Below are 13,323 nucleotides of genomic sequence, written 5' to 3'. Positions count from 1 at the left end.
TTGCTCAAACCCTTTTAAAGAAGTCTTTTTTTTTTTTTTTAAAAAAAAAAAAAAAGGCTGAACTTGACCACTTGAGGTTTTCAATGAGGACCAGCTGTGCCACAGAGGCTAATGCAGACCACAGCATGCACAGATGAAGGTAAAAGGACAGGAAGTTTGTGAAAGGGAAAGCATGGAGATAATCCAGGAAGAAGACTTGTGAGCATTTAAGAGGTCAATTAGGGAACCTTGAAAGGTTGACAATGTCTCTTTAAGTTTCATAACAGTGTAAATGATTCATTCATCATTCTTCTGTGGTCACATAACGCATAGTTAGGCTCTTAAAAGACCTCAACTTTGCCTTGGGCTCTTAACTCCAAGCTAGTTACTGCCTGGCTGCCAAAGTGCTAACTATAAAATGAGTCATTAATGCTTAAAGAGGAGAAATGTTCCCTTGTCCACCACCCAGAGGAATCTGCGTTTGGGTTACAGCTTCCAGATGTTTTGTTAGTCCCTCAAAACACAGCCCTAGGATAAGAGGGAGACTAGCCCGACCACAAAGGTTGTAGAGATAAGGGAAAAAAAAACCAAACATGAGAGCACTCTGGATGCCCCAGCACCTTCACTGTCCATGGACATTTGACTCCTGGAGAACTTAAACAACAGACACGAGCCACCCACTCTCCCCACAGAGCTTTGGTGGGACCAACCACCTCAAGTCAATGCTAGCTTAGGCAGGTCAATTAAAATGACCTAAAGCAGACAAGTAAGACAAATCTTCAAATACCCACTCCATTTGTATCTAACTTTACCAATTATGTCAGCTACTCTTACCAAAAAAATTGTATTTCTGTTTGCAGAAGTTGCTTATTTCTTATCCAAAGCATTACAGCTACAACACAACTACCACCGAAGTGAACAAGTGGCTTATGCTTTAATTTGTGCAAAAATAATAAATTTAAAGCCTGGAAGAAACTAACCTTTAATTAAACCAGATTAATATCTTAAAATGTAAAATGGTCAATAACAACAGCAAAGTTAGACATTTAGAAAGAAACTATTTGTACATGCATTAATGAACACCTCAAAACATGTTAATAAAGTCATGTCAGTGTGAATAAACACCCCCAAATACTTCGTGGAGTACATTTTTCTCAGGCAGTTCCCTTGTGGACACTGTAACAGGGAATTTAGTCCCTTCTATTCTAACATCAAAATTTGGCATAAATACCAGCTTCTGGCTGGGGAACATTTTCTGATGACTGTCCCCATACTCCGTAGCTAGTCAACCCTTCCTGAGCTCTTTGAGATAATGGGCAAAAATCCATTATTTCAACATTTATGAATAATATTGCATTTTTATGAGTGTTGATGTCATATTACCGACCTGCAGAAAGGCTAAATACAACTAGTTACCACTTTGACCAGGGGTATTGCACTCAAAAGTTGATCAGTTTAGAGTTTGTGCCAAACCACAAACCTTTCACACAGCCAAACTACCCTTGTAGGGTTTCACCTAGTCCCTGAGATCCTCTCCCAGCTTTCTGTGACCCTGCTCAGGTTCCCTTGACTGCCAGCATCCACAGGTGATTCATTTTACTCAGAAACGAGAAAGAAAAGAAAGACTCCTTCCGTTTAGCCTCATAAATACACATGCACACACTCCAAGGGATCAGGCTGCTAGCCTGGCTATAGGACTAGAGGCTGTTTTCAAGCTCAAACACATCTCAGTGTAAAAAGCATCTCCCTGCCTTTTATCCATACAGATCCACTTATTTGAACTCTAACTGGAGTTTCATTTTTCTCACCAACCAGCTGTGAACTAATTACGAGGACTTCTAACTAGTCCTGCTCCCTCTCCAAGCATATGGATCCAATTAAGTCAAACTGCAGCTGATTTTAATCAATCTTCCTTGAAGCAGCCAAACTTGAAGAATCTCTTCTCCTTCAGCTCGAAGAGTAGAGGAGAGCAGGAAAAGCAGGAGAGTAGTATTTGCATAAGGAACACTTCATATCCGTTTGGTTGCCTGTAAACACAAGGCTCCTAGCAGTAAGAAATGCTAATTGAACGCTCCTCACAAGTCTTTCCTCCCACTTTATCCAAAAAGCACTGATTTGATCAGTCTCTCTTGTTCCTGGCATCAAGTTGCACTTTTCTACCAGCAGCTCGGGAAGATGGTCCAGATCATTTCAGATGACTGAACAAACCAAGCCTTTCACTGGAATCTCACTTGCCCTCCATAGGCCAAGCAGTAACAGCACATTTGCTTTCCTGGAAGTCTTTTTTGCTTCATAGAAAGAAAGCAGGGTAGGGGAGAAGATATAATTGACAGGTTAAACCCACTCTTTTTATATATTATTTGAATCCCTCTCCTGAGAAACAGTTCAAATATCTCTTAAGATAATGTCCTGGGTGATGGGGAGGCACCCTCACAGCAGGGTGTCATTTCTCTACAGTTCCAACATTTCTTGTGTTTTTGTAATCTGAGGGCTTTATTAGCAGTAAAGACCTGACCAGTGAGTAATATCCATGCTAAAGTCTTTATACCAGTGAAGGAAAATCAATGCAGCCTGCAGCTAGGTGTCAAGAGCCAAAGGGGTTTTGGAAGAAGGGGTGTGTGGAGGTGGAAAGCACCTTCAGCCATAATTCAAGCTGTCCCCGCATAAGCACAGAACACAAAGAGATGCCAGATGTTACAAAGACTGCTGCAGATAGCTATCAGTATCCCAGCTGCTTTATTTGCTCGGGGAGTGTGAATCACACACCTAACACAAAAGTACATTTCCACATGCTCGCTTGCCCTCTGGCGAATCCATCTGGGTCCTGTAGTTCACAAAGTGGGCTACTGTTAGCAGCAGCCAAAGAAGAAATGAGCAAAACACACGTGCCAATACTTGGATGCAAAAGGACACGAGAGGAGGCAAACATTTTTGAAACTTTACTCCTTTCCACACATCAATACAGTCAAACGCTGACATTTTCAATTACCAGATATTAGCCATATCTCCCTAGATTTCATTCACTGCATGCAGCTTTGTGAACTCTAAAGGCTTCAGTCCAGTGTAAAGCAGTCAAAGCCTTAATTCTACATCCTGTCTCTTCCTCTTCCAAATTCACAAGTTTAATACACCCCTTCTATGTATCTTTCATTTAGTAGATACAATTCCAGAAAGTCAGACATTTTATTTTAAAAAAGAAGGAACTACAGATAAGGATTAGTCAGAAATCGCCCTCATCCTACCTTGTTTAATGTCATCCCCTACTTTCTCTTACACCTTTATTTGATTTGATGCCATGCTCTTCCCATGTTTGTAGTTTCATCTTTCTCTTCAGTAAAATTTTCTTGTCATTTCTGTATATAAAGTTTGTCTTGCTTTTTCTCCCCTTTGTGATAAAGACATTATTTTAACCCATCATTTCCCAGTGATTTCTTTCAGAGATGGGAATAAATAACATGTCAAACTAGCAACATTTCAGTGACCTTATCTGAGTGTACAATAATATTTTCAGCATATTTGCTCAGCACTGATAGAAGAGGTGAATTTCTAAGCTTATCCTTAACTTAGTGGGTTCCCATTGTAAGGAACATTTTTCCAATGTGTTTACAAAAAGAAGTCATTCTTAGCTTAGCCTGTCAATACACTTGATTATCAAGCTGAATAAAAAATGGGAAGGCTGGTTTTCCCCTCTGAGGAGTTCTGAAATCTTGACCATTCAGTTGGGCACACATTTTAGCATGCAGCTTACATATTCCTATATTTATGCTTTTCTTTCTACTCCTCCTCTTTCAGAGAAACTGCTTTTGGCATCCAGTCCTCTAAAACACCAGTAAAGTGAGAAACTAAGGAAGGGGGAGCTACCTCCTGTTAAATAATTAAAACCATGTCCTCAGCCTTAGCAAAGCAGATATAAGAGCATGATTACCTTAATTCAGCTCACTAACTAGCCTTTTGGGGGACTGGCAGATTTCTCTTTCCTAGACCTGCTAAGCCAGATGACTGTCTTCTTTCTCTTTTTCCACACGTTCCCATAAAATTTTTACTCTGCTCTATCTGCAGGTTGTTCCTGTTCTCCCCCGCTCCCTCCACAAAGCCCTGACCTACACAATACTGAATTCAAACAGCAAGCACCATTAATGAGATAAGTCATGGGCATCCTGTGACATGCTTTCAAAGCCTTTTGGGTGAACAGTACGACCTAAGTTATTGTATAGTAGCTTTACCACAGTATGAAGGTCCCATTTTGTTCCTATCACCTCATCGCTTTTCTACACTGTGAAAGCTCAGCTATCCAAACAGTAGCTACTGATGATCTCCTCTTCTGAGAACCAGAAGGCAGATAATTAGCAAGACTACACTGAAGACTTCAGACTTTTCTCCTCTTTGAATCTGTAATTTTAAAAGCTTGGTGTTTTGGCATTTCAAGAGCCGTATGAGCAAACAAAGTGGAGCATCTCAAGATATCACAAAGAAAATAGGGAGTTCCTCTGGTCAGGCCTTCTTGGAAAGCCAGCAGCTATTGTAAAACAATGTTGGCAGAATAAATGCTACCTGAGGGAGTTGTAATCTGCTCTGAAACCAAAGCTGCAGTTGTGTTTGTTGGAGACCTAAGCATGGAAACACCAGCCCAAAGCTTTCATCTCCTGATGACTGAAACACAATTAAAGGAAAGCGGGGTGACAGGTTTCACACTAAACATGGCTCAGCAGAGATGCTCAGCAGCTCTTAGCTTCCTGCTTTATCAAAGCTGTCACTTTCCCTGTCTCTAGGAATTGGTAATAAAAAAAAATAAATATCTGATTTGCTTCTAATAGGTGTCAAGATAAAAATCAATGGTCTGTCTGAAATCTGGTAATTTGAAACCTTCATGTTTTCTACCGTGAAGCAATTTACATGAAAATGGGGAAAGGGAAAAAAAAAAAAAAAAAAAAAAAGGAAAGGAAAAATTAAGAAAATTAAATGCTACAATGTTGAATTGTTCAGCATATCAGAGAGAACAGAAGGGAGAGATGACACAGTTCATAGCAGGATGGGCTTTGATTAAACAAAACAGGCTCAGGTTCTTGTTTGCTTCAGCAGCTTTCAAATAGGAAACCTATAAACGTTCGAAGCAACTCCCATGCCCCTCCTCTGCAAAGGAAAGTTGTTCCCAGAATGAGAACAAGCTGAATAAACAGTCCACCCAACTGCTGCAGGTGCCCTTGCCCTCCTTCAAGGACGGCGAGACGTCACAGACCTATCCAGAGAGAAAATGGACCTTTGGCCATACAGGACAGCACTATCTCAGGAAAAGGTAAAACACCCACAGCAGCGCAGCAAAAGAAACACACCCTTTCGTCCTTCTGACTTCACACCTTCTGCTCTCCATGTCTGTGGTCTGGAGATGCTGCCATGTCATCCTCCCAATAGCACTGACGCTTCTTGCCTTGGAAAACTATTATCGAATGAGGCCACAAACTGGCGGTCTGTCTCCATTGCTGATAGCAGCAGTGGAGTCTTTGGTACAAAGGGAGCTCAAATTCTCACATCAGCTCCGTGCTGTTAAGCCCTGTCTACAGTCCTGCTTTGGCACAAATTAATTTGGAGACAGACAACTTATGGTAGTGGTGTTATTTAAAATGGAACAGTTTTTAAGGCTCCAGGAAGAAGAGGTTCTAGGCAAAGGCATCAAAAAAGACAACTGAATTTGTGTGACTCCATCTGACATCAAAACACTCCAATAACGTGGTCAGAGATGTGGGTATGTTGGTGCAGTTTGCATCGGCTTCTGAAAAACCCCTTGCCCAGATTGAGGGCAGTGAAGTTGCGTGCTGTGAGGATTCTGGCACATCTGTGAGAACAGCTACGGTGAATGGACCGTGGCAGGTGCTGCAACTGCTCTGGACCTCCCCATTTCCTACCTGCAGAGTTAGCTTCTCCAGTTTCATTTCCAGAGACCTGTTCTGCTCTTCCAGTCTGCTGCGTTCAGCTTCCAGCTCCTCAATTTTCAGCCTGGAGAAGAAGGGAAAATTAATAGACACTGTGTTCCTGCACAGTCCCACCACAAAGTAAAACATGAAATCACAAGCAGCATCAGATTAATCCTGTGTTCAGTACCACAAAGCTGCACTACCGAGGCAGTTAAAACATGTCTAAACTATACATTTGTATGATGCAAATATAATTTGTAAAAGTATATTAAAAATATACAGCCTGAGTATAAAGCAAATCTAACTTAGATACTTTCTGAAACACAGACTGAGTCTAGACCATCATGTTTAATAACCACCAACTGCTAAAATCTCCATGAGTGCATCAGATCTCTTCTTGATCTGATTTATTTTTTGGCCTTCACAACACTCTTTGGCAGTAAGTTCCACAATTATGTGCTGTATGAAAAATTAGTTCATTTTGTTTTATATTTCACGTGATTATTTCACTGAGTGCCTGTTAGTTCTGCTATGAAAAATTGTGAATAATTGTACCATAATCCCCTCTCCATACCATTTTACAGGCCTTTTCTATTATTTGCTGAAGAATCTCAATTTAGTCTTTCCTCACATCAAGGATTTTCCATATTTCTGCTCATCTTTATTGCCCTCCTTTGTTCTTCCTCAAAGTTTTATATAGACTTTTTGCTATGAGAAAAGCTAGAACTACAAACAGCACTCAGATGTATTCAGTGGTATAATGAGGCTTTCTGGTTTGTTCTCAACTTCTTTTCTAATAATTCCTTGTATTCTATTTGTCTTTTTAACTACAGAGCAGTTACCTGATATTTTTAGAAAACTGCTCACAATAATGTAAGAACTCTTTCTTGAGTGATAACAGCTCTTTTAGAGCCCACTACTGTGGGAGTAAAAGTAAAGGCGTTTTTTCTTATGCGCATGGGTTTTGTAATTATTGACGTACAACTTCATTTCCCACCTCAAGCAGCATCATAAGATTCTTCTGAAACTCTGAACAGCCTGATAAGCTGCATAATTTCATATTACCTCAAATTCTGTCACCTCACTACTCACAAACTCCTCTTTGTGTTGGACAACAAGTTCCCAATAAAATAATTCTAGAACCTAATGACAAACCCTCAGTATTGTGAAAACATTTATTTGATTTTCCATCTTTTAACTTTGTATTACATAAGCAAATTAATGGAAGAAAAAGACATCGAGCTTTACAAAGTAGAAACACATTATATTATCTCTGGCTCAGGAAATTCTGGAGACAAGCCACTAGAAGCCAGGAGAGCCTTCTCAAGGCAAAGTAGCTCAACAGCTTTGCCCTATTCATGTGGTCATCCACCCCTGGCCATCCCTGCAGACAGTGCACTGGGACAGCCAGCCCTCTGTGATTTTTATATTCTTATTAATCTAACAAAGAACCTTCTTTCTTATTCCATCAGAATAAAGTTTCTTTGTGACCTTTGGCTCAAAGCTTTCTGAAAGGTCAAATACATTATATCAACCATATCAGCCTTAGCCAAATGGTTGTGGAATCCTTAAGAGAACTCTATCAAACTTGTTGAGCGGGACATATTATTATAAAACGTTCGATACAACACTTTTGCTTGCATTTAAGTAGAGTACAAAAACCTTAGTGCTGCTTCAAGAACCTCACCTTTCGCATGTTAACTTTCTGGGATTAATTGTGCAACTAATGCATATTAACACTGATCTTTGCATTCAATTTTCTCAGGATCCTTTTACAGAATATTTTTTAAAAAATAATTTTCTTGCTCGATAATACTCACTTTTAAATGATCTAAATTAAGCTGAAAATCCTTGCACTGTGACAACAAACAATGCACCCATCTGCCAATATCCCAAAATTATGCAAAAGAAATGTCAGGTGCAATGAAGAAGCTGTTTCTCCTATTCACTGGGCAGAAGTTGCAAACTTGTACATAGAAGCTGGTTGATCTACATCATGTTCAGCACAGAAATGTCTCCTTTATAAATATGTAGTTTGAATTGCTTAAATTATTTGTAAGCCCGACCCCTGCTGGTAATTTTCAAATATTATAAAGTATCATCTTTTTTCACTCTTGGAAGCTTCTAAAATGCCGAGGAACAGCTTTTAGCATTGTCTAGGCCATTAAAAAAGATCATCAATAATTTCCAGAAGAGACACAAAGCTAGCAGGGATGGAGGATGCTGAAGAACCAGGAGCCTGAAAAGGTCGGAAAAAATGGAAATTCAAATGGAATTAATGCTTTTAATGGCATGTTTCTAAATGGATTGCAGAACAGGCCACAAGAACAGCAACAATTTTCTCTGAGGAACAACGTCGCAGCAGCTACTGAAAGGTCAGAGCTACACACAGGACTCTCATCAGTACTTCCTCCATACTTGACATGCTGAATTTTAATTTAGAGCAAATTTCTCCCCATCCAGCCTCTCAAATAAGCTGTGATGTTGCTGTTATCTGCCCGCAGAACTCTTCTGTGTGTGGAGGTTTAAGCTCAGGCCTCTTACATGCCCTTTAAAAATCATAGCAGTCACCAGAAAACACTTCACAGAGATGCGAGACACAAGTGAGCTGTAACAAGGGTAGGTTTAAATCATTATATTTTTCTGCTATTTCACCTGTAATGTTAAGATTTAATAATTTGTTTGTGCCCTTCATGCCTCACTGAAGAGAGCGGTGATCCAAAGCCCTGGACACTGGCAGGCCGGCAGCAGACATACCCAGACCGCGTATTTTGCGGCCGGCAGCACGCACAAGAGCTCCTGTGAGTGTGGCTCATGCCCACAGCATCTCCCCCACAAGCTTGCCCTTGGGCTCATCCCCCGGATGCCTGCTCCTTCCCAAGCCCCATCTCCCAGGGTGTCCTCCTTCCAGACACAGTGTGGGGCCTCCCACCGAGGCACGGGCAGCTCCCCTCCGCGCTGCCTCAGCCCAGCTCTCCTTCAGACACAAAACTTGCTCTTTCCTCTGTGCTGAGGACCAGGAACATTGTTGTAACCTCTTTGTACCAGAAAGATTTTTAGGACTGACTAGAGCTTTCACTACTTATCCCTCTTCTAACCTATTTTTAACACTCTTAAGTGTCCTGAATCTCCAGTGGGAAAGCATTAAGTACCATTAGCAAACAGTTTGTGCTATTCTAGCTTTGCTTTCCAGCCCTGGGGAACTCTTCCCAATGGCAAAGAGAGAGAAGGAAGGGAAATCCTATCTATATATAAACACAGCAAAGCATTTGCAGCTGGTGGTTAAGATACGGCAGTCAAATATTGAAAAATATTTACTTGCCTGGCACTTGAATTTTTTCATTTACGTAAATTCAGGTACAGGGCCAACTGAGTACTGCTTTCGGATGCATCAGCATTCACAAAGGCAGCCTTAGTCTGCATGCACCTTGTGCTCCCTATGTCCAGGGACATCCGCACAAGATATGTAATGCTATTTTATCACCAATTTGCATGCCTCAACTTATTACATATGGGAGTTACTTTCAGGTAGGGAGAACAATCCAAGATAAATTCATGTGAAAACCACAAAAAGCAGAGTACAGAAACATCTGGGTACAGCACAAACCATCTATCAACATAATGTCTGGCCCAGAATGAATGCTGGCGCCCATTTTAAAAGCAGTCTTGCAGCACGAGGAAGGACGAAACATCAGTTACTCTCTGAAATACTGACACCATTCTCAAGTTTTGTGACACATGGAAAAATCATTTGGAATAATTTCTGGAAAATTTACCAACAACTTCTCCATACAGGGGTTTGAAAACACGAATATATTTATACTCTGGCAAAGATCTCATCGCATTTCTGGAAAACTTTTCCTGCATCAGATGCAGACAGCTTAACCCAGAGTCAAAGGCTCCACAGGCACAAGGTAAATTCAAGCCACCTCCACAGCCTTTCACAAGATCAAATTTAGTGCAAGAATACAGATTCATTGCTCAGAGTTGTGAATTTTCCCACTTTTAAAAACTGAGCTTTATATTGCCTCCACTGCATGTTTCACTGTCCCAAATTAGAAGAGGGAACAAGAAGAAAAAAACCTACATCCTCAGGTCTTCTGAAACAACACTTGTGGAACCAGGAGACATCCCACCGTGTGCACCTAAGCACTATCTAAAAAGTGCTTAGGTGCTGAGCAATGGCTGCTAGAAAGAAAGGCCGGGCTGCCTTTCTTCATTTTAGAGATGAAGAAGAGGGAATCTCATTTTCAACAGCATCTAGGCAATTCCAAAAGTCTCCCTCAGTCCAGAGTTTTTCAGTGGAGTTAACCAGTGACAACTCACCACCATCACCCCTTTATCTTTCTTTTATTTGTTTTTAATGTTCTCAGATGTGTTATGCGATTGCCTGTAGAGCAGTGTGGATATTGTCGATGAGGACATGTCTCACAGAGGCCCCATCTGCAAAGAGGACGTGGCCATGTGGAAAAGCTATTGCTGAACAGGAAACTATTGAATGGAGCAGAAAATCTATGTGTTGGGAAGACGCTATTAAGGGATCCAGATGGCATTGAGATGGTGTTAGGAGCAGAGCAGACAGAATTCCAGCAAGTGTGACTAATAGGCATTGGCAAGGACATGAATTTCTTTTGAATTACTGTAACTCTACCCAGTCACTAAATCCACAGAAAACATTTAGGATTTACTGGGGTTGCAGTTTGACAGCAGAAAGAAAAAGTTCAGATTTGTTCCAGCTGAAAAGGTCTTTCAGCTGTTGCCCCTAAAGTCTTTAGTGAAGTTCTTTTTAAATATATTACTTTTATTTATAGGTTCTGAAATACTAGTTTCTGCACATTTATCACCTTCCCTCTAAAAGGTGCTAATGCCTAGATGCTCTCTGCTTTCCTATAACACACAGTGCAGGAACCCAAGTTTGACCACTTCTTTTCATAAGATCTGCTGAATATAAACAAATATGATTTCAGAGGGAGTGGAAAGAAGTGTGAGAAATGACAGCATTAGCACAGCTTTTATTGTCTCTTCAGAAACAATGATGATGGGAGAGAGTTTCACATTTAAAGTCATAAAAGGTCTGACGAAAGAGTACTTTGTTCTCAAGAGAAGGAGGAAAAACTGATAAAGTCTTTCAAGTTTCTTGCTGAAAATTTCCTTTTCATACTAAAGAAAAATGAGACAAAAGATATATTTTTTAAAGCTCTCATTCACTCACAGGAGGATTAATATGGATTTTTTTTTTTCTTTATATCTCTCCTGCTTTTGTTTTCAGAAGTTAGCTTCTAACCACAGGGTGTATATGGAAACGCCTGGAGGTTCACAGTCCATTCCTGCTCTGCAGATTTCCCTCACTGGCTTCTGCTGGTTTTCTGTTATTTTTCATATTCCTTCATAACAGCAGCTAACTGGAGAGGCTGGGCTCAGTCCAGAAGAGCAGACACATCCTACTGTAGTTTAATGGGATTTCAAAGCCACAATAAGCTACAGAAATAGAAATAACTCCCTCAAACTGTGGCATTTCTTTCCCCACTTTCCAATTTCAAAGTTTGCATTCTTCCCCCCGTTTTCTGCCAAAACTAATTTCTGGCAGCAGTCTGTAGAAGGAAGGAGTAACAGTGGAACTCATGTTAGTTGCTTCTCCCTAGCAGCTACATAAAATTGAGTAAACTGGTCCTGTTGAGGCCCAAAAGGACAGAGGAGGAGGACAAGGCACAGCAGAGCTAATCCCTTCCCATACTAATCTCTGTTATCCTCCAAACCCGTTCTGTTCTTTCAACACAGCTACCCAATTCACCTCTGCTGTAAGGAGAGGACACATCTGGCTGGGCCACAAGGATTGTTCTGGTGTGGACCTGAGCACATTATTCCTGAACCCCAAAAGCCTGGGGGAAGATAGTGATTTATCTTACACTCTTTTGAGAAAAAGCCTCTTCTATGAAGAAAGAACTTGACCCAGTTTCTTGTCCAATGCACAGAACATGCCAGAAATCATAAAATAAGGCCCAACCATATCCTTTGACTGCTTAAGTCTAGAAGCATAAGAAAAAAATTCTTTATGGAGTTGATTCTGCAATGCTGAATGCAGTGCTTGAGAGTCTGAGAAGACACCTGAAGCAGTCATAGTAGCAAACAGTGAGGAAAAAGGAGCAGGGACTGGCTTACCAGTTCTCCAGCAAAGAGAGCTCCAGCAGAAAGAGAACACTCCACACCAAGTCATTTACTGTTAGAACTGAAGAGTGAAAAGGGTGATTAAAACCAAACAAATCTATTCTTTTTGGAACAGCTTTGTAGCTAAATGACCAGCATCAGGGCCTGGAACAAATATTTAAATCAGCCATAACAACTAAAAGTGGTTAGTAAAAAGCAACAGAAAACCCAGCCGGGAATTAGATCCTGGGACTGTGGCCTCAGTGCATCCATAGCCTCAGGAGCACGTGGTACTGGAATGGGAAAGAAAAGAAAACACAAAAATATCACTGTGAAACAACTGCAGAAGCTTAGCCTCTGCTAAAACAGCTTTCATTGTACGGCTCATCACTGGAGAGTAGCTCTGCACCACCAATGGCTTTGACTGGGAATAGGCCTGTGTTTCTGTCATGCTTTGTGTTAAAGGTTGGTCACAATTTCATGAAAGGAGGAGAGAGATGAGATTAGTAGTCAGAAAAATTCTTTAAAAACAAAGCAAGAATATAATTATCTAGGGGAGTTTAGGGCTACCTTTGAGTAAAACCAAACACCACAAGCAGGTATTTGTGCGGTCCACTTGTCCCTGCCCAGGAAATAGATTTTAATTCAGGGCAAAACCAGACATCTCTATGCCCATATTCAAGAGCCTACTGCAATATGAAGTGCTCCTGGACTATGTGGCAATCCAGCTGTTTCCCCCTACACATGCTGTCCCTGAAGCTGCTCAGCTTAATAGATGTCAAATGCTGTTCAGTGAAGATAAACACAGAATAATGAGTCTTGGAGGTGAAAATAAAGAGACTGAACGTCTCCTACATGAAAAGGTGCTGCAGCCCCTACCAACCCAGGGAGGGAGAGACCAAGGAGGTACTGTAGAAATACTTTGAAAACCTTCAGCTCCCAGAAGACAGCAAACAGGATGCTGGCTTTACTGATATACAGGCATATTATTAATCAGGAATGACAGGTTTAGTGTAGCTGAGGAGGTGCTGAATACTTCTGCAGCAGTGTAAACATCAGGTCTCAGAGGGTCTACTGCGCCTCAGCAAAGGAAAAACCTGAAGGAGCTCAGGTCAAACACATACCCACAATACGCAAAAGCAGATGGAGACAGGTTTATACCCCTGAAAAAGGGAAGCCATAGCATACTATCCTTTACCAGAACTCAAACATACGATAGAATAAAAAAGGGAGAGGCATGTCTCTGAAAAAGGGAAGCCATAGCATACTATCCTTTATCAGAACTCAAACA

At 40.9% G+C, this 13,323-nt stretch overlaps 1 protein-coding gene across 1 annotated transcript in view; it reads right to left on the bottom strand.

Annotated features, from left to right (window-relative positions):
* The window catches only part of MAD1L1 (mitotic arrest deficient 1 like 1), a 377,323-nt gene that overhangs the window by 155,349 nt on the left and 208,651 nt on the right, over positions 1–13,323 (bottom strand). Inside the window, exon 15 of the mRNA XM_074918998.1 lies at positions 5,880–5,970. Within this exon, the coding sequence (XP_074775099.1) occupies positions 5,880–5,970 (91 nt within the window). The remainder of the gene's footprint in view (positions 1–5,879; positions 5,971–13,323) is intronic.

This window comes from Athene noctua, chromosome 15 (assembly GCF_965140245.1).
Source record: "Athene noctua chromosome 15, bAthNoc1.hap1.1, whole genome shotgun sequence".
In the NCBI taxonomy this organism is placed as follows: domain Eukaryota; kingdom Metazoa; phylum Chordata; class Aves; order Strigiformes; family Strigidae; genus Athene; species Athene noctua.
Note: the sequence above shows the minus strand (reverse complement) of the source record. Positions and strands in the feature narration are given on the sequence as shown.